This window comes from Oncorhynchus mykiss, chromosome 19, assembly GCF_057628025.1.
Source record: "Oncorhynchus mykiss isolate SJ-2025 chromosome 19, ASM5762802v1, whole genome shotgun sequence".
Taxonomy (NCBI): domain Eukaryota; kingdom Metazoa; phylum Chordata; class Actinopteri; order Salmoniformes; family Salmonidae; genus Oncorhynchus; species Oncorhynchus mykiss.
The window spans coordinates 74,030,967-74,056,934 of record NC_143040.1 but is presented as its reverse complement, the minus strand read 5'-3'; the positions used below and the strand labels follow the sequence as shown (position 1 = coordinate 74,056,934).

The 25,968-nt window shown below is 47.0% G+C and overlaps 1 protein-coding gene across 6 annotated transcripts in view; it reads right to left on the bottom strand.

The window, feature by feature from the left end:
* Positions 1–24,022, bottom strand: part of manba (mannosidase, beta A, lysosomal) — a 41,978-nt gene extending 17,956 nt beyond the window's left edge. For 4 of the 6 annotated variants that reach the window (XM_090211724.1, XM_090211725.1, XM_090211726.1 and 1 more), the window contains exons 1-14: positions 23,528–24,022; positions 21,401–21,495; positions 20,954–21,059; positions 20,442–20,615; positions 18,291–18,414; positions 17,081–17,250; positions 15,771–15,884; positions 13,505–13,656; positions 12,339–12,456; positions 12,153–12,239; positions 11,666–11,833; positions 4,258–4,476; positions 4,001–4,165; positions 3,027–3,171 (exon numbers count right to left, since the gene is read on the bottom strand). In XM_090211724.1, the coding sequence (XP_090067850.1) occupies positions 3,027–3,171; positions 4,001–4,165; positions 4,258–4,476; positions 11,666–11,833; positions 12,153–12,239; positions 12,339–12,456; positions 13,505–13,656; positions 15,771–15,884; positions 17,081–17,250; positions 18,291–18,414; positions 20,442–20,615; positions 20,954–21,059; positions 21,401–21,495; positions 23,528–23,743 (2,053 nt within the window). In that variant the 5' untranslated portion in view covers positions 23,744–24,022. Of the gene's footprint in view, positions 1–3,026; positions 3,172–3,987; positions 4,166–4,257; positions 4,477–11,665; positions 11,834–12,152; positions 12,240–12,338; positions 12,457–13,504; positions 13,657–15,770; positions 15,885–17,080; positions 17,251–18,290; positions 18,415–20,441; positions 20,616–20,953; positions 21,060–21,400; positions 21,496–23,527 lie in introns of all 6 variants that reach the window. The other 2 variants (XR_016489108.1, XR_016489109.1) reach the window with 1 other exon arrangement.
* Between the last annotated feature and the right edge of the window lie 1,946 nt (positions 24,023–25,968).

The following is a 25,968-nucleotide window of genomic DNA, read 5'->3' as shown; positions in this document are numbered from 1 at the left end:
CTACCCTACCCTGCCGTTCTAAGGTCTTCGAAAGCCAAGTCAACAAACAGATTACCGATCATTTCGAATCCCACCATACCTTCTCCGCTATGCAATCTGGTTTCAGATCTGGTCATGGGTGCACCTCAGCCATGCTCAAGGTCCTAAACGATATCATAACCGCTATCGATAAGAGACAATACTGTGCAGCCGTATTCATCAACCTGGCTAAGGCTTTCGACTCTGTCAATCACCACATTCTTATTGGCAGACTCAACAGCCTTGGTTTCTCAAATGATTGCCTCACCTGGTTCACCAACTACTTCTCTGATCGATTTGACACACTGAACTCAGAGGGTCTGTTGTCCGGGCCTCTGGCGGTCTCTATGGGGGTGCCACAGGGTTCAATTCTTGGACCGACTCTCTTCTCTATTTACATCAATGATGTCGCTCTTGCTGCTGGTGAGTCTCTGATCCAACTCTACGCAGACGACACCATTCTGTATACTTCTGGCCCTTCTTTGGACACTGTGTTAACAACACTCCAGGCGAGCTTCAATGCCATACAACTCTCCTTCCGTGGCCTCCAATTGCTCTTAAATACAAGTAAAACTAAATGCATGCTCTTCAACCGATCACCTGCTTGCACCTGCCCACCTGTCCAACATCACTACTCTGGACGGCTCTGACTTAGAATATGTGGACAACTACAAATACCTAGGTGTCTGGTTAGACTGTAAACTCTCCTTCAAGACTCACATCAAACATCTCCAATCCAAAGTTAAATCTAGAATTGGCTTCCTATTTCACAACAAAGCCTCCTTCACTCATGCTGCCAATCATACCCTCGTAAAACTGACCATCCTACCAATCCTCAACTTCGGCTATGTCATTTACAAAATAGCCTTCAATACCCTACTCAATAAATTGGATGCAGTCTATCACAGTGCCATCCGTTTTGTCACCAAAGCCCCATATACTATCCACCACTGCGACCTGTATCCTCTCGTTGGTTGGACCTCGCTTCATACTCGTCGCCAAACCCACTGGCTCCATGTCATCTACAAGACCCTGCTAGGTAAAGTCCCCCCTTATCTCAGCTCGCTGGTCACCATAGCAGTACTCACTCGTAGCACGTGCTCCAGCAGGTCACCCCCAAAACCAATTCTTTCTTTGGCCGCCTCTCCTTCCAGTTCTCTGCTGCCAATGACTGGAACGAACTGCAAAAATCTCTGAAACTGGAAACACTTATCTCCCTCACTAGCTTTAAGCACCAACTGTCAGAGCAGCTCACAGATTACTGCACCTGTACATAGCCCATCTATAATTTAGCCCAAACAACTACCTCTTTCCCTACTGTATTTATTTATTTTGCTCCTTTGCACCCCATTATTTATATCTCTACGTTGCACATTCTTCCACTGCAAATCAACCATTACAGTGTTTTACTTGTTATATTGTATTTACTTTGCCACCATGGCCTTTTTTTTGCCTTTATCTCACCTCATTTGCTCACATTGTATATAGACTTATTTTTCTACAGTATTATTGACTGTATGTTTGCTTTACTCCATGTGTAACTCTGTGTTGTTGTATGTGTCGAACTGCTTTATCTTGGCCAGGTCACAATTGTAAATGAGAACTTGTTCTCAACTTGCCTACCTGGTTAAATAAAGGTGGAATAAAAATAAATAAAATAAGTGACCAGCTCTGGGGGAGAACCCTGGCATAGTGACCAGATCTGGGGGAGAACCCTGGCATAGTGACCAGATCTGGGAGAGAACCCTGGCATAGTGACCAGCTCTGGGGGAGAACCCTGGCATAGTGACCAGATCTTGGGGAGAACCCTGGCATAGTGACCAGATCTTGGGGAGAACCCTGGCATAGTGACCGGCTCTGGGGGAGAACCCTGGCATAGTGACCGACTCTGGGGGAGAACCCTGGCTCTTGGGGAGAACCCTGGCATAGTGACCAGATCTGGGGGAGAACCCTGGCTCTTGGGGAGAACCCTGGCATAGTGCCCGGATCTGGGGGAGAACCCTGGCATAGTGACCAGATCTGGGGAAGAACCCTGGCATAGTGACCAGATCTGGGGGAGAACCCTGGCATAGTGACCAGATCTGGGGGAGAACCCTGGCATGGTGTCCAGATCTTGGGGAGAACCCTGGCATGGTGACTGGATCTTGGGGAGAGCCCTGGCTAGTGGCCAGATCTGGGGGAGAACCCTGGCATAGTGACCGGTTCTGGGGGAGAACCCTGGCATAGTGACTAGATCTTGGGGAGAACCCTGGAATAGTGACTAGATCTTGGGGAGAACCCTGGAATAGTGACCGGCTCTGGGGGAGAACCCTGGCTCTTGGGGAGAACCCTGGCATAGTGACCGGCTCTGGGGGAAAACCCTGGCTCTTGGGGAGAACCCTGGCATAGTGACCGGATCTGGGGGAGAACCCTGGCTCTTGGGGAGAACCCTGGCATAGTGACCAGATCTGGGGGAGAACCCTGGCATAGTGACCAGATCTGGGTTTTAAACGCTTTAAAAATGGTCACTTCCAATTTATGCTGTATTTCCCAGGACTCTCGGGATAAATACGATTTACAATGAAGTCGGAAAGTATTCAGACCCCTTGACTTATTCCACATTTTATTACATTACAGCCTTATTCTAAAACTGATTAAATTGTGTTTCCCTCATCAATCTACACACAATACCCCATAATGACAACACCAAAATGATTTTCGGAATTTTTAGCAAATGTATAACTAAAAACAGAAATACTTAATTTATATAAGTATTCAGACCCTTTGCCATGAGACTCGAAATTGAGCTGGTAGACTGCAGGACCGGGACATCCTGTAACAGCACCTACCTAGAGAGGACCAGGACATCCTGTAACAGGACCTACCTAGAGAGGACCGGGACTTCCTGTAACAGCACCTACCTATAGAGGAACAGGACATCCTGTAACAGCACCTACCTAGAGAGGACCAGTACTTCCTGTAACAGCACCTACCTATAGAGGAACATGACGTCCTGTAACAGCACCTACCTAGAGAGGACCAGGAAGGGCCCTGCCAGATATCATTGAGTTGCCAGTAGAGAGCTCCCATGGTGTGACCTTTGCCCTCGATGACCTCACTCTGGCTGCGGCGGTAGAACTCTGTCTGGACCTTAACACACTGGGACTGCATGACCTGGAGGAAGACCACTCATAGTGACCTGGAGGAAGACCACTCATGTGGTATGTGGTATCTGGCGTACCTGTGTGATGTAGCGTCTGGTGTACCTGTGTGATGTAGCGTCTGGTGTACCTGTGTGATGTAGTATCTGGCGTACCTGTGTGATGTAGTGTCTGGTGTACCTGTCTGGCGTACCTCTGTGATGTAGTGTCTGGCGTACCTGTGTGATGTAGTGTCTGGCGTACCTGTGTGATGTAGTGTCTGGCGTACCTGTGTGATGTAGTGTCTGGCGTACCTGTGTGATGTAGTGTCTGGCGTACCTGTGTGATGTAGTGTCTGGCGTACCTGTGCGATGTAGTGTCTGGCGTACCCGTGCGATGTAGTGTCTGGCGTACCCGTGCGATGTAGTGTCTGGCGTACCCGTGCGATGTAGTGTCTGGCGTACCCGTGCGATGTAGTGTCTGGCGTACCCGTGCGATGTAGTGTCTGGCGTACCCGTGCGATGTAGTGTCTGGCGTACCCGTGCGATGTAGTGTCTGGCGTACCCGTGCGATGTAGTGTCTGGCGTACCCGTGCGATGTAGTGTCTGGCGTACCCGTGCGATGTAGTGTCTGGCGTACCCGTGCGACGTAGTGTCTGGCGTACCCGTGCGACGTAGTGTCTGGCGTACCCGTGCGACGTAGTGTCTGGCGTACCCGTGCGATGTAGTGTCTGGCGTACCCGTGCGATGTAGTGTCTGGCGTACCCGTGCGATGTAGTCTGGCGTACCTGTGCGATGTAGTGTCTGGCGTACCTGTGTGATGTAGTGTCTGGCGTACCTGTCTGGCGTACCTGTCTGGCGTACCTGTGTGATGTACAGTGTGTCCTTGTATCTCTTCAGTGGATCTGCTGAGGCTGGGAGATGGTAGTGTAGTCCAGCCTGTTGCAGCATCTGCTGGTTGCCCGTCTGGTGGTGCTGACGGTGAGACGAGAAGTTACTCCCATAACTCCAGTCTTCTGACACAGACACCTGAGAGCAGAGAGCATCAAATCACTGGATGACCTGAAGGCAGTACAATACAGGAATGCACATGTCGTTTCTCCCCAACCAGGGTACAGTACCTTCTGCAAGGTGGAGAAGGAGGGCCAGGACTGGAAGCCGTACTCGGAGGCGAAGCGTGTGCGTGGCAGGGCCGTCCAGTCCCAGCAGTCATGGCTGTAGCTATAGTAGTGTGTGTCTCCATAGTGTAGGTCGTAGGGGTCGTGGGCCACCCAGCCCTCCTGCTGAGACTCTACTCCGTTAGTGGGACTGGAGACTAGGAACGGGCGGGTACCGTCTTCCTGAGGTGGAGATGGTTGGTTAACCTGGTTAAATTAGGCTAGGGTTGTCACAATACCAGTATGGCGATACCCTGAAGGAGCGTTTCCCAAACTAGGGGCCTGAGAGAAACAGAACCGGAGTTACGTCAATAACCTCCAGTAGCCTCCAGTAACCTCCAGTAGTCTCTAGACGATCTTCTGTTTCCCCATCTACAATGCCCACAAGCCACATAGGACTCATTAGAACAGAGTGGACAACACCAGGCAATAAACCAAAAGGCACTAAATCAGACAATGTTGGTGAGGGCAGGGTTCTACCAGGCTAGGGAGAGAAATAGGTAGGGTTCAGTCTGGTTCTACCAGGCTAGGGAGAGAAAGGGTTCAGTCTGGTTCTACCAGGCTAGGGAGAGAAAGGGTTCAGTCTGGTTCTACCAGGCTAGGGAGAGAAAGGGTTCAGTCTGGTTCTACCAGGCTAGGGAGAGAAAGGGTTCAGTCTGGTTCTACCAGGCTAGGGAGAGATAGGGTTCAGTCTGGTTCTACCAGGCTAGGGAGAGATAGGGTTCAGTCTGGTTCTAACCGGCTAGGGAGAGATAGGGTTCAGTCTGGTTCTACCAGGCTAGGGAGAGATAGGGTTCAGTCTGGTTCTACCAGGCTAGGGAGAGAAAGGGTTCAGTCTGGTTCTACCAGGCTAGGGAGAGAAAGGGTTCAGTCTGGTTCTACCAGGCTAGGGAGAGAAAGGGTTCAGTCTGGTTCTACCAGGCTAGGGAGAGAAAGGGTTCAGTCTGGTTCTACCAGGCTAGGGAGAGAAAGGGTTCAGTCTGGTTCTACCAGGCTAGGGAGAGAAAGGGTTCAGTCTGGTTCTACCAGGCTAGGGAGAGAAAGGGTTCAGTCTGGTTCTACCAGGCTAGGGAGAGAAAGGGTTCAGTCTGGTTCTACCAGGCTAGGGAGAGAAAGGGTTCAGTCTGGTTCTACCAGGCTAGGGAGAGAAAGGGTTCAGTCTGGTTCTACCAGGCTAGGGAGAGATAGGGTTCAGTCTGGTTCTACCAGGCTAGGGAGAGATAGGGTTCAGTCTGGTTCTACCAGGCTAGGGAGAGATAGGGTTCAGTCTGGTTCTACCAGGCTAGGGAGAGATAGGGTTCAGTCTGGTTCTACCAGGCTAGGGAGAGATAGGGTTCAGTCTGGTTCTACCAGGCTAGGGAGAGATAGGGTTCAGTCTGGTTCTACCAGGCTAGGGAGAGATAGGGTTCAGTCTGGTTCTACCAGGCTAGGGAGAGATAGGGTTCAGTCTGGTTCTACCAGGCTAGGGAGAGAAAGGGTTCAGTCTGGTTCTACCAGGCTAGGGAGAGAAAGGGTTCAGTCTGGTTCTACCAGGCTAGGGAGAGAAAGGGTTCAGTCTGGTTCTACCAGGCTAGGGAGAGAAAGGGTTCAGTCTGGTTCTACCAGGCTAGGGAGAGATAGGGTTCAGTCTGGTTCTACCAGGCTAGGGAGAGATAGGGTTCAGTCTGGTTCTACCAGGCTAGGGAGAGATAGGGTTCAGTCTGGTTCTACCAGGCTAGGGAGAGATAGGGTTCAGTCTGGTTCTACCAGGCTAGGGAGAGATAGGGTTCAGTCTGGTTCTACCAGGCTAGGGAGAGATAGGGTTCAGTCTGGTTCTACCAGGCTAGGGAGAGATAGGGTTCAGTCTGGTTCTACCAGGCTAGGGAGAGATAGGGTTCAGTCTGGTTCTACCAGGCTAGGGAGAGATAGGGTTCAGTCTGGTTCTACCAGGCTAGGGAGAGAAAGGGTTCAGTCTGGTTCTACCAGGCTAGGGAGAGAAAGGGTTCAGTCTGGTTCTACCAGGCTAGGGAGAGAAAGGGTTCAGTCTGGTTCTACCAGGCTAGGGAGAGAAAGGGTTCAGTCTGGTTCTACCAGGCTAGGGAGAGATAGGGTTCAGTCTGGTTCTACCAGGCTAGGGAGAGATAGGGTTCAGTCTGGTTCTACCAGGCTAGGGAGAGATAGGGTTCAGTCTGGTTCTACCAGGCTAGGGAGAGATAGGGTTCAGTCTGGTTCTACCAGGCTAGGGAGAGATAGGGTTCAGTCTGGTTCTACCAGGCTAGGGAGAGATAGGGTTCAGTCTGGTTCTACCAGGCTAGGGAGAGATAGGGTTCAGTCTGTAGGGAATAGGGCCCTGGTCTAAAGTAGTACACTATATAGGGAATAGGGCTCTGGTCTAAAGTAGTGCACCATATAGGGAATAGGGCTCTGGTCTAAAGTAGTGCACTATATAGGGAATAGGGCTCTGGTCTAAAGTAGTGCACTAGTAGTGCACCTGGTATGGAAACTGCTCGGCTCCGACCGTAAGATACTACAGAGGGTAGTGTGTACGGCCCAGTACACCACTGGAGCCAAGCTTTCTGCCATCCAGGACCTCTATACCTGGCGGTGTCAGAGGAAGGCCCTACAGAGGGTGGTATGTACGGTCCAGTACATCACTGGGGCCAAGGCGCTACAGAGGGTAGTGTGTACGGCCCAGTACATCACTGGGGCCAAGCTTCCTGCCATCCAGGACCTCTATACCAGGCGGTGTCAGAGGAAGGCCCAGCCACCCCAGTCATAGACTGTTCTCTCTACTACCGCACGCCAAGCGGTACCGGAGTGCCAAGTCTAGGTCCAAGATGCTTCTAAACAGCCTCTACCCCCAAGCCATAAGACTACTGAACAGCTATTCAAATGGCTACCTGCTACTCCCTGTTATTATCTATGCATAGCCACTTTAATAACGCTACCTACATGTCCATAATTACTTCGACACCGGTGCCCCCGCACATTGACTCTGTACCGGTGCCCCCTGTATATAGCCTCCACATTGACTCTGTACCGGTACCCCCTGTATATAGCCTCCACATTGACTCGGTACCGGTACCCACCTGTATATAGCCTCAACATTGACTCGGTGCTTCTTACGAAGCCACTCCTTCGTTGCCCGGGCGGTGTGTTTGGGATCATTGTCATGCTGAAAGACCCAGCCACGTTTCATCTTCAATGCCCTTGCTGGTGGAAGGAGGTTTTCGCTCAAAATCTCACGATACATGGCCCCATTCATTCTTTCCTTTACACGGATCAGTCGTCCTGGTCCCTTTGCAGAAAAACAGCCCCAAAGCATGATGTTTCCACCCCCATGCTTCACAGTAGGTATGGTGTTCTTTTGGATGGAACTCAGCATTCTTTGTCCTCCAAACACGACGAGTTGAGTTTTTACCAAAAAGTTATATTTTGGTTGGATCTGACCGTATGACATTCTCCCAATCTTCTTCTGGATCATCCAAATGCTCTCTAGCAAACTTCAGACGGGCCTGGACATGTACTGGCTTAAGCAGGGGGACACGTCTGGCACTGCAGGATTTGAGTCCCTGGCGGCGTAGTGTGTTACTGATGGTAGGCTTTGTTACTTTGGTCCCAGCTCTCTGCAGGTCATTCACTAGGTTCCCCCGTGTGGTTCTGGGATTTTTGCTCACCGATCTTGTGATAATTTTGACCCCATGGGTGAGATCAAAAGAGCAGAAAAGTAAATAAATATAAAAACAGTATGGGGATGAGGTAGGTAAAATTGGGTGGGCTATTTACCGATAGACTATGTACAGCTGCAGCGATCGGTTAGCTGCTCAGATAGCAGATGTTTGAAGTTGGTGAGGGAGATAAAAGTCTCCAACTTCAGCGATTTTTGCAATTCGTTCCAGTCACAGGCAGCAGAGAACTGGAACGAAAGGCGCTGGAGCGCGTGCTACGGGTGGGTGTTGCCATCGTGACCAGTGAACTGAGATAAGGCGGAGCTTTACCTAGCATGGACTTGTAGATGACCTGGAGCCAGTGGGTCTGGCGACGAATATGTAGCGAGGGCCAGCCGATTAGAGCATACAGGTCGCAATGGTGGGTGGTATAAGGTGCTTTAGTGACAAAACGGATGGCACTGTGATAGACTGCATCCAGTTTGCTGAGTAGAGTATTGGAAGCTATTTTGTAGATGACGTCGCCGAAGTCGAGGATTGGTAGGATAGTCAGTTTTACTAGGGTAAGTTTGGCGGCGTGAGTGAAGGAGGCTTTGTTGAAAATAATCATTGCCTCTAAACCTTCAAGCTGCATACTGGACCCTATTCCAACTAAACTACTGAAAGAGCTGCTTCCTGTGCTTGGCCCTCCTATGTTGAACATAATAAACGGCTCTCTATCCACCAGATGTGTACCAAACTCACTAAAAGTGGCAGTAATAAAGCCTCTCTTGAAAAAGCCAAACCTTGACCCAGAAAATATAAAAAACTATCGGCCTATATCGAATCTTCCATTCCTCTCCAATTTTTTAGAAAAGGCTGTTGCGCAGCAACTCACGGCCTTCCTGAAGACAAACAATGTATACGAAATGCTTCAGTCTGGTTTTAGACCCCATCATAGCACTGAGACGGCACTTGTGAAGGTGGTAAATGACATTTTAATGGCATCAGACCGAGGCTCTGCATCTGTACTCGTGCTCATAGACCATAGTGCTGCTTTTGATACCATCGATCACCACATTCTTTTGGAGAGATTGGAAACCCAAATTGGTCTACACGGACAAGTTCTGGCCTGGTTTAGATCTTATCTGTCGGAAAGATATCAGTTTGTCTCTGAATGGTTTGTCCTCTGACAAATCAACTGTAAATGTCAGTGTTCCTCAAGGTTCCGTTTTAGGACCACTATTGTTTTCACTATATAATTTTACCTCTTGGGGATGTCATTCGAAAACATAATGTTAACTTTCACTGCTATGCGGATGACACACAGCTGTACATTTCAATGAAACATGGTGAAGCCCCAAAATTGCCCTTGCTAGAAGCATGTGTTTCAGACATAAGGAAGTGGATGGCTGCAAACTTTTTACTTTTAAACTCGGACAAAACAGATATGCTTGTTCTAGGTCCCAAGAAACAAAGAGATCTTCTGTTGAAGCTGACAATTAATCTTAATGGTTGTACAGTCGTCTCAAATAAAACTGTGAAGGACATCGGCGTTACTCTGGACCCTGATCTCTCTTTTGAAGAACATATCAAGACTGTTTCAAGGAAAGCTTTTTTCCATCTACGTAACATTGCAAAAATCAGAAACTTTCTGTCCAAAAATGAGGCAGAAAAATTAATCCATGCTTTTGTCACTTCTAGATTAGACTACTGCAATGCTCTACTTTCCGGCTACCCGGATAAAGCACTAAATAAACTTCAGTTAGTGCTAAATACGGCTGCTAGAATCCTGACTAGAACCAAAAAATGTGATCATATTACTCTAGTGCTAGCCTCCCTACACTGGCTTCCTGTAAAGGCAAGGGCTGATTTCAAGGTTTTACTGCTAACCAACAAAGCATTACATGGGCTTGCTCCTACCTATCTCTCTGATTTGGTCCTACCATACATACCTACACGTACGCTACGGTCACAAGACGCAGGCCTCCTAATTGTCCCTAGAATTTCTAAGCAAACAGCTGGAGGCAGGGCTTTCTCCTATAGAGCTCCATTTTTATGGAACGGTCTGCCTACCCATGTCAGAGACGCAAACTCGGTCTCAACCTTTAAGTCTTTACTGAAGACTCATCTCTTCAGTGGGTCATATGATTGAGTGTAGTCTGGCCCAGGAGTGTGAAGGTGAACGGAAAGGCTCTGGAGCAACGAACCGCCCTTGCTGTCTCTGCCTGGCCGGTTCCCCTCTTTCCACTGGGATTCTCTGCCTCTAACCCTATTACAGGGGCTGAGTCACTGGCTTACTCGGGCTCTTTCATACCGTCCCTAGGAGGGGTGCGTCACTTGAGTGGGTTGAGTCACTGGAGCAACGAACCGCCCTTGCTGTCTCTGCCTGGCCGGCTCCCCTCTTTCCACTGGGGTTCTCTGCCTCTAACCCTATTACAGGGGCTGAGTCACTGGCTTACTCGGGCTCTTTCATACCGTCCCTGGGAGGGGTGCGTCACTTGAGTGGGTTGAGTCACTGATGTGATCTTCCTGTCTGGGTTGGCACCCCCCCTTGGGTTGTGCCGTGGCGGAGAACTTTGTGGGCTATACTCGGTGTTGTCTCAGGATGGTAAGTTGGTGGTTGAAGATATCCCTCTAGTGGTGTGGGGGCTGTGCTTTGGCAAAGTGGGTGGGGTTATATCCTTCCTGTTTGGCCCTGTCCGGGGGTGTCCTCGGATGGGACCACAGTGTCTCCTGACCCCTCCTGTCTCAGCCTCCAGTATTTATGCTGCAGTAGTTTGTGTCGGGGGGCTAGGGTCAGTTTGTTATATCTGGAGTACTTCTATATTCTGTATATAAGGTTAGTGTACTGTATAAGGTTAATATACTGTATATAAGGTTAGTATACTGTATAAGGTTAGTGTACTGTATATAAGGTTGGTATACTGTATATAAGGTTAATATACTGTATATTCTGTATATAAGGTTAGTATACTGTATATTCTGTATATAAGGTTAGTGTGCTGTATATAAGGTTAATATACTGTATATAAGGTTAATATACTGTATATAAGGTTAATATACTGTATATTCTGTATATAAGGTTAATATACTGTATATTCTGTATATAAGGTTAGTGGACTGTATATAAGGTTAATATACTGTATATAAGGTTAATATACTGTATATTCTGTATATAATGTTAGTGGACTGTATATAAGGTTAATATACTGTATATAAGGTTAATATACTGTATATAAGGTTAATATACTGTATATTCTGTATATAAGGTTAATATACTGTATATTCTGTATATAAGGTTAGTGGACTGTATATAAGGTTAGTGGACTGTATATAAGGTTAATATACTGTATATTCTGTATATAAGGTTAATATACTGTATATTCTGTATATAAGGTTAATATACTGTATATTCTGTATATAAGGTTAATATACTGTATATTCTGTATATAAGGTTAATATACTGTATATTCTGTATATAAGGTTAATATACTGTATATAAGGTTAGTGGACTGTATATAAGGTTAGTGGACTGTATATAAGGTTAGTGTACTGTATATTCTGTAAATGTCTACTGAAAGTTTGGGAGAAATTAAAATAAGATTCAAATTACAAGAAAAACAATCAATCCCCAATTTAGACTTCTGTAGAATGACCCACATAGGTAATAGGGTTTAGGGTGGCATTAGACACAGATCATGACTCAGTATTTCTTAGTTCAATGTCTCAGATATGTCTCTCACCTTCTGAACAATAGCCCTGATGTTGTCCACATACAGAGTCACATAGTCTCTATGGTACCGGGGTTGCTGGGCAACGGGGATGCCGAACCAGTTAGTGGCCAGGGCAGCCTCATTCTCGTTGTTCCCACTCCACACGATGACCGAGGGGTGGGACTTTAAGCGCCTCACCTGATTGGGGCGAGGAAACAGGAAGGAACACGTGTTATTACATGCTATAACCAGGAAATGAGTCATCCTTAACAATATTAACATACATCAAGGCCTTGTCCAGGGGATGCTGCATCAAGCTGCCTCACGCTACAGAAACAGGAGATTTGCAGAGCGCTCTACGGGCCGTCGAGGCCTGGACAAAGATACCAAAGTCAACCGTGTAGTGTGCTCTACGGGCAGGATGGACAAAGATCCTAAAGTCAACCCTGTAGTGTGCTCTACGGGCCGTCGAGGTCTGGACAAAGATCCTAAAGTCAACCCTGTAGGTGTAGCTCACCTGTTGGACAACCTCCTCTCTAACCGTCTCTATGAAGTCAGGTTCAGTGGGGTACATGGCACAGGCAAACATGAAGTCCTGCCAGATCTAAGAACAGACAAGGTATTGGTCAAAAGTACAGCGGTATAAAGGGAATTGGGAGTTTGTGACGAAGACAACGAGAAAGAGTACTAGTCAGTCAGTTACCATGATCCCCATCTCATCACAGAGAGAGTAGAACATGTCCTGCTCATAGACTCCTCCCCCCCAGACCCTGAGAGCGTTCATATTAGCGCTGACAGACGACTGTAGAAGGTTCCTCACACTGAAACAGAACACAACTGTTGTCAATGGTTAGGCAAAGACCGAACAAGACAGTAACGACTAACTAGGGTCTGTTCAAATCTATCAGGTTACAGTGAGGGTTTTAACTCCAGTCTAAGACGGGAGCTGACATATTGGTTTAAGATGGTCATAACATGGATCATTTTGCTAATTTGATTTAGAATTTTACGAACTCTTTAGGAATAAAATAAAATATTTAAAAATATATATAATATATGTATGGGCTACCTTCAGACTAAGGTTTAATATCTAATGCTCCACAGTGGGCTCCCAAACGGTTCAGACGCTACAGACGTTTACATGACAAGACTGATTTTCGGGATGTCTCCTGGTCTGATAAACATCTCTCTAGCTCTGTCACCTTTCACCTCAGATGGGATGTCTCCTGGTCTGATAAACACCACTCTGTCACCTCAGATGGGATGTCTCCTGGTCTGATAAACACCACTCTGTCACCTCAGATGGGATGTCTCCTGGTCTGATAAACACCACTCTCACCACAGATGGGATGTCTCCTGGTCTGATAAACACCACTCTGTCACCTCAGATGGGATGTCTCCTGGTCTGATAAACACCACTCTCACCACAGATGGGATGTCTCCTGGTCTGATAAACACCTCTCTGTCACCTCAGAGGGGATGTCTCCTGGTCTGATAAACACCACTCTAGCTCTGTCACCACAGATGGGATGTCTCCTCGTCTGATAAACACCACTCTGTCACCTTTCACCTCAGATGGGGAAGTGAGACACTGGCAGATGCGGTGGATTGAGACACATCTCTTGTTTAAACTGACAGATTTTGATGGGGATTTGTTGTGTGACGTAACTTAGACTGACGCACCGGTGTGTTCAATCAGAACACTAAAGTCTTGTTTGAATCATAATGTAAACATAATGACATTATAATGTGGCCGTTTCAAATATACAAAACACATCCCATCTTAGAAGTATTTAATGAGTGAAAGGTTGATATCATGATTAAGACCAAAGACACGAGTGTGTGTGTGTGTGTGTGTGTGTGTCTCACTCAGCAGGGCTGACCAGGTCCTGAAGGGCGTGAGCTGGGATCCAGTTTGACCCCTTCAGGAAGATGGGCTTCTTGTTGACCCGGAAGTAGAAACTCAGCCCAGGGGAACCAGCGATTGGCTCCTGGACCAGCTCTACTGTACGGAAATACACCTTGGGATTAACACAGAGAGGATGTTAAATACACCTGGAGACCGAGAGGCTGTTAAATACACCTGGAGACAGAGAGGATGTTAAATACACCTGGAGACAGAGAGGATGTTAAATACACCTGGAGACCGAGAGGCTGTTAAATACACCTGGAGACAGAGAGGCTGTTAAATACACCTGGAGACAGAGAGGCTGTTAAATACACCTGGAGACAGAGAGGCTGTTAAATACACCTGGAGACCGAGAGGCTGTTAAATACACCTGGAGACAGAGAGGCTGTTAAATACACCTGGAGACAGAGAGGCTGTTAAATACACCTGGAGACAGAGGCTGTTAAATACACCTGGAGACAGAGGCTGTTAAATACACCTGGAGACAGAGAGGCTGTTAAATACACCTGGAGACAGAGAGGCTGTTAAATACACCTGGAGACCGAGAGGATGTTAAATACACCTGGAGACCGAGAGGCTATTAAATATAGCAAGACGCAGGCCTCCTAATAGTCCCTAGAATTTCTAAGCAAACAGCTGGAGGCAGGGCTTTCTCCTATAGAGCTCCATTTTTATGGAATGGTCTGCCTACCCATGTGAGAGACGCAGACTCTGTCCCAACCTTTAAGTCTTTACTGAAGACTCATCTCTTCAGTAGGTCATATGATTGAGTGTAGTCTGGCCCAGGAGTGGGAAGGTGAACGGAAAGGCTCTGGAGCAACGAACCGCCCTTGCTGTCTCTGCCTGTCCGGTTCCCCTCTTTCCACGGGGATTCTCTGCCTCTAACCCTATTACAGGGGCTGAGTCACTGGCTTACTGATGCTCTTTCATACCGTCCCTGGGAGGGGTGCGTCACTTGAGTGGGTTGAGTCACTGACGTGGTCTTCCTGTCTGGGTTGGCGCCCCTCCCCACCCCCCCTTGGGTTGTGCCGTGGGGGAGGTCTTTGTGGGCTTTACTCAGCCTTGTCTCAGGATGGTAAGTTGGTGGTTGAAGATATCCCTCTAGTGGTGTGGGGGCTGTGCTTTGGCAAAGTGGGTGGGGTTATATCCTTCCTGTTTGGCCCTGTCCAGGGGTGTCCTCGGATGGGGCCACAGTGTCTCCTGACCCCTCCTGTCTCAGCCTCCAGTATTTATGCTGCAGTAGTTTGTGTCGGGGGCTAGGGTCAGTTTGTTATATCTGGAGTACTTCTCCTGTCCTATCCGGTGTCCTGTGTGAATTTAAGTATGCCCTCTCTAATTCTCTCTCTTTCTAGGAGGACCTGAGCCCTAGGACCATGCCTCAGGACTACCTGACATGATGACTCCTTGCTGTCCCCAGTCCACCTAGCCGTGCTGCTGCTCCAGTTTCAACTGTTCTACCTGTGATTATTATTATTTGACCATGCTGGTTATTTATGAACATTTGAACATCTTGGCCGTGTTCTGTTATAATCTCCACCCGGCACAGCCAGAAGAGGACTGGCCACCCCACATAGCCTGGTTCCTCTCTAGGTTTCTTCCTAGGTTTTGGCCTTTCTAGGGAGTTTTTCCTAGCCACCGTGCTTCTACACCTGCATTGCTTGCTGTTTGGGGGTTTAGGCTGGGTTTCTGTACAGCACTTTGAGATATCAGCTGATGTACGAAGGGCTATATAAATAAATTTGATTTGATTAGTAACACTGAAAGGCTAAGATCACCAGTGAAGATTTTAGCATTCTGTCTAGTGTAAACAGGTGAACTAAATACTACTACTTACATTAAATCAGATTCATTGACACTTTGAGGGAGAGGACAGAGGACTGGAGACAGAGAGAAGACAGAAGACAGAAGACTGTGAGAAGAGAGAAGACTGTGAGAAGAGAGAAGACTGGAGACCGTGAGAAGAGAGAGGACTGGAGACCGTGAGAAGAGAGAGGACTGGAGACCGTGAGAAGAGAGAGGACTGGAGACCGTGAGAAGAGAGAGGACTGGAGACCGTGAGAAGAGAGAGGACTGGAGACCGTGAGAAGAGAGAGGACTGGAGACCGTGAGAAGAGAGAGGACTGGAGACCGTGAGAAGAGAGAGGACTGGAGACCGTGAGAAGAGAGAGGACTGGAGACAGAGAGAAAAGAGGGGATAGTAGAGGAGTAGAGATGTTGAGGTCTGACCTGTGTGTCTGTCCTGAGTATGGCTGTTCCCTCCAGCATGGTTCCTCTCACACTGAGATGATAGGAATGCTGTTCACCATGGCCACTGGGCCACCACAGCTTCACCTGGTTACTCTACAACACACACACACTAAACATTTACCTCAGCACAATGAAAAATAGAGACATGCTAAAACCCAGACATTCAGAGGTCTTTCCAGTAGAGATAAAATGTGTCCCAAATGGCATCCTATTACCTTTATAACCCCAAGGGCCCTTCTCAACAGTAGGGCACTATACTGTAGAGGACTCTGGTCAACAGTAGGGCCCTATACTGTAAAGGACTCTGGTCAACAGTAGGGCACTATACTGTAAAGGACTCTGGTCAACAGTAGGGCACTATACTGTAAAGGACTCTGGTCAACAGTAGGGCACTATACTGTAAAGGGATGGTCAACAGTAGGGCACTATACTGTAAAGGACTCTGGTCAACAGTAGGGCACTATACTGTAGAGGACTCTGGTCAACAGTAGGGCACTATACTGTAAAGGGATGGTCAACAGTAGGGCACTATACTGTAAAGGACTCTGGTCAACAGTAGGGCACTATACTGTAGAGGACTCTGGTCAACAGTAGGGCACTATACTGTAAAGGACTCTGGTCAACAGTAGGGCACTATACTGTAGAGGACTCTGGTCAACAGTAGGGCACTATACTGTAAAGGGATGGTCAACAGTAGGGCACTATACTGTAAAGGACTCTGGTCAACAGTAGGGCACTATACTGTAGAGGACTGGTCAACAGTAGGGCACTATACTGTAGAGGACTCTGGTCAACAGTAGGGCACTATACTGTAAAGGGATGGTCAACAGTAGGGCACTATACTGTAAAGGACTCTGGTCAACAGTAGGGCACTATACTGTAGAGGACTGGTCAACAGTAGGGCACTATACTGTAGAGGACTCTGGTCAACAGTAGGGCACTATACTGTAGAGGACTCTGGTCAACAGTAGGGCACTATACTGTAAAGGACTCTGGTCAACAGTAGGGCACTATACTGTAGAGGACTCTGGTCAACAGTAGGGCACTATACTGTAAAGGACTCTGGTCAACAGTAGGTCACTATACTGTAGAGGACTGGTCAACAGTAGGGCACTATACTGTAGAGGACTCTGGTCAACAGTAGGGCACTATACTGTAGAGGACTCTGGTCAACAGTAGGGCACTATACTGTAGAGGACTGGTCAACAGAGTAGGGCACTATAAAGGGAACAGGGAGCCATTAGTTCCAGAACCATAAGTCACCTTCCCACCCAGCAGCCCATACTAACTGTGTTGACATGGAGGCTCAATGTGTTCTTGCTCTGCCCAGAGGGAAACAACACCATGAAGGTTTGTTCTGTAGACAGCTCCATCAGAGAGAGGTTGACCTGGACTTTAGTCTCCTCCACAGCATCAACCAACACTTCCACCGTTACCACCCACTGAGACAGAGAGGAGTCTGGGAGACAGGAAGAGTAAGAAGAGGAAGAAGACGGCTTTCCATGACTAGCGGTGAATCCCAAACCACCCCCTCGCCCCTATCAACTCGCACGGAGGGCCCTCTGTTGTCACGTGTTGCTGATAAAACTCAGAAGGTAACTTCCAGAGTGGTGAGGAGATAAATAAACCCCTCACCTTCTGGAAAAACTCCTGACTTTAATGACGCATGAACCATTTAAATAATAAAACAAATATGAAATTCAACTGAGAAAATTCTCCCCGTCGTCTCACAATAAATATACCTCAGTAACAGTTAGGGAAACAGTTCATTCGGAAAGTATTTAATATGTTACATGTGTCATGGATCCTAAATTAGGCACGCGGTGCATTATGGGATACTACTTCACTGTCAAGCCAGCAGCGAAGCAAGACTCGGTCAAAGTGGCTATCGAAGAGTCTAATACACATTCCATCATTTTAACTCCCTCAGATGTGGGACACTTGTGCATATGGCGAAGGCAGAACGCACAAATGGAGGCCAGAGGCGCAAGGGGGTGATTTGGGATTCAGCCTAGGAGAGTTCACAGAGTAGCTGTATAGATAAGTTCAGAATAGTTAGATACCCATGCAGAGAGAGAGAGAGAGAGAGAGACAAACAGAGAGTCAGACACATGGAGAGACAGAGAGACAGAGAGACAGAGAGACAGAGAGACAGAGACACAGAGAGACAGAGAGACAGAGACACAGAGAGACACAGAGACAGAGAGAGAGAGAGACAGAGAGACAGAGAGATAGAGAGACAGAGAGATAGAGAGACAGAGAGATAGAGAGACAGAGAGACAGAGAGAGACACAGAGAGAGACACAGAGACATACTATAGACTGGTACAGTAGAGAGAGAAAGAGAGGGAGACACAGAGACATACTATAGACTGGTACAGTAGAGAGAGACACAGAGAGAGACACAGAGAGAGACACAGAGAGAGACACAGAGAGAGACACAGAGAAAGACACAGAGAGAGACACAGAGAGAGACACAGAGAGAGACACAGAGACATACTATAGACTGGTACAGTAGAGAGATGGATTAGGCGTAGCACATCAAAGGCCTCCAGATGAACACCCTTCCACAGCCCCAGGGTTGGGAATGACGGTCCCCAGTCCCAGCTGAAGGAACTCTGAGCCTGGTGGGGTAAAAGACCATCAGACAGGAGAGTTATCCAACGGGTGAATGGTGAAAACAAATATAATTGACTGTTATTTTCTAGGACACACAATAATGACTCCAACGTCATAAGCATCTGTATGTTGGATGGTGATTTGAAACCTTAACCACAGTGTTAAACTTATCCCTAACCTTAAATGAAAACCACAAAGCGAATTTTAGTTTTCATGAATGTCTACGATGTAGACTATCGTCTTTGTGGCTGTGGTAACTAGCGGAAACAGTTGTGCCTGTTGTTCACAGTGAGATCTGCCCTCTGATTGGCTAGAATGGTTCCACCTGATTTTTGCCTCCTCCGAAATGCCTTCTATTTCTGAAGACGTTTATTTTGGTTGTGAGAGCGGCAGCTACATTATCTGGATAATGTGATGGATAATGTCATAGATAATGTGTCCGTCATGATAAATGGAGCCGGAAGAAGAACATCAACACCACTAGAAACCAGTGGACATATTTTTTTTTATTACATTTTTATTTAACCTTTATTTAACCAGGTAGGCTAGTTGAGAACAAGTTATCATTTACAACTGCGACCTGGCCAAGATAAAGCAAAGCAGTTCGACACAAACAACAACACAGAGTTACACATGGAATAAACAAAACATACAGTCAATAATACAGTAGAACAAAAGAAAACAAAAAGTCTATATACAGTGAGTGCAAATGAGGTAAGATAAGGAAATAAATAGGCCATGGTGGCGAAGTAATTACAATATAGCAATTAAACACTGGAATGGTAGATCAGCAGAAGATGAATGTGCAGGTAGAGATACTGGGGTGCAAAGGAGCAAGATAAATAAATAAATAGTGTATGGGGATGAGGTAGGTAGATAGATGGGCAGTTTACAGATGGGCTATGTACAGGTGCAGTGATCTGCTCTGACAACTGGTGCTTAAAGCTAGTGAGGGAGATATGAATCTCCAGCTTCAGAGATGTTTGCAGTTCGTTCCAGTCATTGGCAGCAGAGAACTGGAAGGAAAGGCGACCAAAGGAGAAATTGGCTTTGGGGGTGACCAGTGAAATATACCTGCTGGAGCACGTGCTACGAGTGGGTGCTGCTATGGTGATCAGTGAGCTGAGATAAGTCGAGGCTTTACCTAGCAGAGACTTGGCAGCATGAGTGAAGGATGCTTTTTGCGATATAGGAAGCTGATTCTATATTTAATTTTGGATTGGAGATGTTTAATGTGAGTCTGGAAGGAGAGTTTACAGTCTAACCAGACACCCAGGTATTTGTAGTTGTCCACGTATTCTAAGTCAGAACCGTCCAGAGTAGTGATGCTGGACGGGCAGGCAGGTGCGGGCAGCGATCGATTGAAAAGCATGCATTTAGTTTTACTTGCATATAAGAGCAGTTGGAGGCCACAGAAGGAGAGTTGTATGGCATTGAAGCTCGTCTGGAGGTTAGTTAACACAGTGTCCAAAGAGGGGCCAGAAGTATACAGAATGGTGTCATCTGCGTAGAGGTGGATCAAAGAATCACCAGCAGCGAGAGCGACATCATTGATGTATACAGAGAAGAGAGTTGGCCCGAGGATTGAACCCTGTGGCACCCCCATAGAGACTACCAGAGGTCCAGACAACAGGCCCTCCGATTTGACACACTGAACTCTATCAGAGAAGTAGTTGGTGAACCAGGCGAGGCAGTCATTAGAGAAACCAAGGCTGTCGAGCCTGCCAATAAGAATGTGGTGAATGACAGAGTAAAAAGTGTCTCAATGTGCAGGATGCCAGCGTTGCGTTATGGTGTGGACATGAAACACCGAGGTAAATTGAAATAAGCAATTGCAAATGTCAGTCCAGAGAAGGACATTAAAGTTGGTTACTGACGTAGCTAGCTAGGTCTACTAGACAAGATAACATTGTTTGTGCTAGCTAGCTAGAAAATTAGCTTAACGTTACTAAGCTAATATTGTTAAAAAATTGAATATTTTCTGTCAACACACAATAAGTACTATTAACTGAAAAGATGAAAAGCCACTCACCTTTCTGATAAAGTTGACGTGACATTCTCCCTTCTGAACGGGTGGAGGACAGTCAGGGGGCACGCTGTAGGAGGAGTGAGCCTGACTCCTCTCTGAGGCGTACAAGACAGGGGAGAGGAGGCTCACCTTCACAACGTTCTCCCCCTCCCTCAACAACTGGCCTACGCTGAAGTCCTGAACATCAGGGAATCATGTTATCAAGTGGCCCAGCCTCAGTTGGTAAAGCATAGTGCTTGCAATGCCGGGATTCGGGGTTCGATGCCCTCTGGGTAAAATGTGTGCACGCTCTGGAGGATGTCTCTTTGGATAAAGGTGTCTGCTAAATGGCTTATGGTCGTTATGTTTGGGCCAGATCAAACATAATCACTATACATACATACTACGTAAATGATAAAACAGATTTGACCATTTAACTAAACTATCATACATGATTAGACACACCTTGAATTATATGCTACAAAATGTGCAACGTAAACAACATTCATAAGGTAAATAATATACTTTTTCCATACATATCTGCGGAACATGTTGTCTGTCTTTCCCACAACAACTCCATTCAGAGAGATGGACGCTACAGTGTCCACTCCTTCAAACACCAGCTGGACTCTTTGTTTAGCCCTGGAGCAGAGGACAGGAAGGTCTATCTTAGAAAAACTGAGGGGTGGCTCCACGGACACAAATTAAGCCTAGTTCTAGACTAAAAAGACAGCTCAATGGAGAATCTCTATCGAAGGTTATTTTTAGTCCGAGACAAGGCTTGTCCAGTGTCCGGGGAACCGGCCCTGAAAGACAAGGCTTGTTCTGAGTCCGGGGAACCGGCCCTGAAAGTCGAGGCTTGTTCTGAGTCCAGGGAACAGGCCCTGAAAGACAAGGCTTGTCCAGTGTCCGGGGCAGCAGCCCTGGGAGTAGTGAATACAGTGACACCATGGGGCTGGAATTGTAAGCTGTGTAAACAGTACCTTAGCTCTGTTGAGGCAGAAAATGTAGTCGTGTATGTCCAGTTGTCAAGAGCGATCCACCTGTATGCTACATCATTGAACCTGAAGTAGAGATCCTGAAAGACAGAGAGAGACAGGAGAGAGAGAGAGACAGGAGAGAGAGACAAAAGAGAGAGAGAACCAGGCATTTTCATGTAAAAAATGTGGTAATTTGTCAGTCAGCTGATCTCAAGTACGGGTAGCTGTAGCCCAATATGGTGACTGGAGTATGGGTAGCTGTCCCCCAGTATGGTGACTGGAGTATGGGTAGCTGTCCCCCAATATGGTGACTGGAATACGGGTAGCTGTCCCCCAGTATGGTGACTGGAGTATGGGTAGCTGTCCCCCAATATGGTGACTGGAGTATGGGTAGCTGTCCCCCAATATGGTGACTGGAATACGGGTAGCTGTCCCCCAATATGGTGACTGGAATACGGGTAGCTGTAGCCCAATATGGTGACTGGAGTACAGGTAGCTGTCCCCCAATATGGTGACTGGAATATGGGTAGCTGTCCCCGAGTATGGTGACTGGAGTATGGGTAGCTGTCCCCCAATATGGTGACTGGCATACGGGTAGCTGTCCCCCAGTATGGTGACTGGAATACGGGTAGCTGTCCCCCAGTATGGTGACTGGAGTATGGGTAGCTGTCCCCCAATATGGTGACTGGAATACGGGTAGCTGTCCCCCAATATGGTGACTGGCATACGGGTAGCTGTCCCCCAGTATGGTGACTGGAATACGGGTAGCTGTCCCCCAGTATGGTGACTGGAATACGGGTAGCTGTCCCCCAATATGGTGACTGGAGTATGGGTAGCTGTCCCCCAATATGGTGACTGGAATACGGGTAGCTGTCCCCCAATATGGTGACTGGAATACGGGTAGCTGTAGCCCAATATGGTGACTGGAGTACAGGTAGCTGTCCCCCAATATGGTGACTGGAATATGGGTAGCTGTCCCCGAGTATGGTGACTGGAGTATGGGTAGCTGTCCCCCAATATGGTGACTGGCATACGGGTAGCTGTCCCCCAGTATGGTGACTGGAATACGGGTAGCTGTCCCCCAGTATGGTGACTGGAGTATGGGTAGCTGTCCCCCAATATGGTGACTGGAATACGGGTAGCTGTCCCCCAATATGGTGACTGGAATACGGGTAGCTGTAGCCCAATATGGTGACTGGAGTACAGGTAGCTGTCCCCCAATATGGTGACTGGAATATGGGTAGCTGTCCCCGAGTATGGTGACTGGAGTATGGGTAGCTGTCCCCCAATATGGTGACTGGAATACGGGTAGCTGTCCCCCAATATGGTGACTGGAATACGGGTAGCTGTAGCCCAATATGGTGACTGGAGTACAGGTAGCTGTCTCCCAATATGGTGACTGGAATACGGGTAGCTGTCCCCGAGTATGGTGACTGGAGTATGGGTAGCTGTCCCCCAATATGGTGACTGGCATACGGGTAGCTGTCCCCCAATATGGTGACTGGAGTATGGGTAGCTGTCCCCCAATATGGTGACTGGAATATGGGTAGCTGTCCCCCAGTATGGTGACTGGAGTATGGGTAGCTGTCCCCCAGTATGGTGACTGGAGTATGGGTAGCTGTCCCCCAATATGGTGACTGGCATACGGGTAGCTGTCCCCCAATATGGTGACTGGAATACGGGTAGCTGTATTACTGTGACATTTGAAAAAGAAGACATATATGATATGATATTTTGGACATAAATTCAATAATTATATTTGATAACCGAGATGCAGACGAAGGAGTAAAGGAGAATAAGAAGTGAAGTGTTGGTTCAAAGTTGTAGTAAATACATTAGTAAAGGAACCTGACTTCTGTGTTTCATGATGATTATACCAGACAACAGTTTGGCCAAACATACACCGGCTAATAGAAGGCGACCATATTGGTTTTAGTGAGGGACCACTTGTTGTGATTGCTGTAGGTAAACTGGCCAGTAGATGGCGATAGTATTGTTTAAGTGAGGGATGACTGCTTTCCCAGTCGACCACCACTCGCGTGTACTCCGTTCGCCATATTGGGAAGCTGCTACCCCCTTCTCGCTCACCTGGCTTAAAAAAAAGACAGAAAACATCACAGCTCTTCTCACCTTGATAAAGCCCTGTTTCAGGAGAGCAGAGTGTACACACCCCGGTACCTCTGCAGGAAGCGACAGAGACCCATTTGAGTTCTGTATGGTCCATTTCCTGTTCAGGCTGAGATCGTGCTGCTCTCCTCTGGATATATTGTATCCGAAAAGGACGTGAAAACTCCCGACGTAATAAAGGACAACAAGAACGCTTCCTCTTTTTCTAAACGCGCTCATTGTTGTGGCTTCTGCAGGAATTGTTGCCAGATAAAAGTATCTAGTCGGGTTCCGAACATTTAAAAACAACCAAATTATCTATTAACACGTAATACTGCATTCAAAACAAGGAAAACTTAAAAGAAGAATAATGAACGTTAAACATAATCATCACTGATTATAAACGTTGTAAAAAAACGCTGTATGTTCTTCGGTGCAAACGGCTTCTTCCTTGTTGTTAAAAATCACGTGGCCATATATCAGCTGATCCAGTACACATCACGTGGCAACATCTTCTTCTATTGGAGATCGCACAATTGAATGTGCATTCTGCCACCTGCTGTGCGCGATGGAAACAGGATTCCCAAAATGGAACAAAAAACCCACAAAAAAACACCAAACTACCAAAATTACATATAAAAACTAAACTAAATCAAACAATGTTTCTGTTTAAAACAGATCTGATCCCAACATAGGCTCAAGGGGTCCCTGGGAGGACTGGTCTTCTGGTGCCAGTACCCCTTGCAAGTCTTTCAGATGTAAAAATCCTTTAGTCACAAAAACGTTTCTGCTGCAGCAACAATAATACCCAGTTTCTTTAATTTCTTTGATACTTGTGCAGTTTATAACTGTGGCAATGCCATTGACTCTATAAGGGTACACCTTATAGATAGCCTTGCTACTGTTATGTTACCGCTGCTCTTTAAATGAGTTATTTTACTCTTATCTATTTTTTACTTTACACTTATTTTTCTTAAAACTGCATTGTTGGTTAAGGGCTTGTAAAGTAAGAATTTCACTGTAAGGTCTACCTACACCTGTTGTATTCAGGGAATGTGACAAATACAATTTGATTTGATGAAAGTGTAACAGTATAATTTTAGACCGTCCCCTCGCCCATACCCGGGCGCGAACTAGGGACCTTCTGCACACATCAACAGTCTCCCTCGAAGCATCTTTACCCATCGCTCCACAAAAGCCACAGCCCTTGCAGAGCAAGGGGAACTACTACTTCAAGGTCTCAGAGCAAGTGACGTCACTGATTGAAACGCTATTTAGCGCCCACGCTAACTAAGCTAGCCGTTTCACATCCGTTACACTCACCCCCCTTTTGACCTTCCTCCTTTTTCCGCAGCAACCAGTAATCCGGGTCAACAGCATCAATGTAACAGTACAAATTTAGACCGTCCCCTCGCCCATACCCGGGCGCGAACCAGGGACCTTCTGCACACATCAACAGTCACCCTCGAAGCATCGTTACCCATCGCTCCACAAAAGCCGCGGCCCTTGCAGAGTAAGGGGAACTACTACTTCAAGGTCTCAGAGCAAGTGACGTCACTGATTGAAACGCTATTTAGCGCCCACGCTAACTAAGCTAGCCGTTTCACATCCGTTACAAAAGTCACAAAATACACCTCTTTAACACACCTTTAACACACCCTAATACACCTTTTAACACACGTGTGACTGGCAGAAAACATTTACTACAGGCTGTGGTGCGTCCTCTTAAACAATATAAAGGAGAGCCACACACTCTAGGAGCTCAGATGCAAAAATGATTTTTGTCCAACGTATCGACAGACAAGCTGTCTTCATCAGGGTGTAACGACAAAACACTGCGGGGTGACTCATTTAAATAGTGTCAAAAGACACACAGGTGTCTGTAATCATGGCCTGATATCATTGGTCAATTCTCATATATTAAAATAACATACAAAAAAAACAAATGGATAGCGTACGATCATAGATACAACAGACGTTCTTCTTTTCCTTCAGTCACCCAGCGGGGCAGACGCCCGGGGCGTCAACCGCACCAGGAAGTCTCTTCAAGGATTCAACCTGAACATCAGTCGTCACCCCTGAGATGACTCCTTTGACGGGTGTCTCTACTCCGAAAGTTCAAAACTTCTGTTGTCCGGATTCTTTTGAGGCTCACTGCAATCTTCCTCTGTTCTTCAGAAATACAATGAATCCAAATAAAGACCACTCCTGGTCACTCTGACAGAATCCACTTTCCCCAGCGCATACTTCACCATTAGACACTTCAAACAGGTATCCTACATATGCATCTTTACCCAACAAATGCATCTCAAACAGGAAGCGATTCATTATGATTCATAAACGTATCCTCCACTTGAGACTATTTCCTTTTAGTTCCAGTTTATTGATACTTCAGAACAATCGTATTCGCCAACTTTACTTGACGCGCTGCTTGATTCCAACTCATCATCCACTTCCGCCATCTT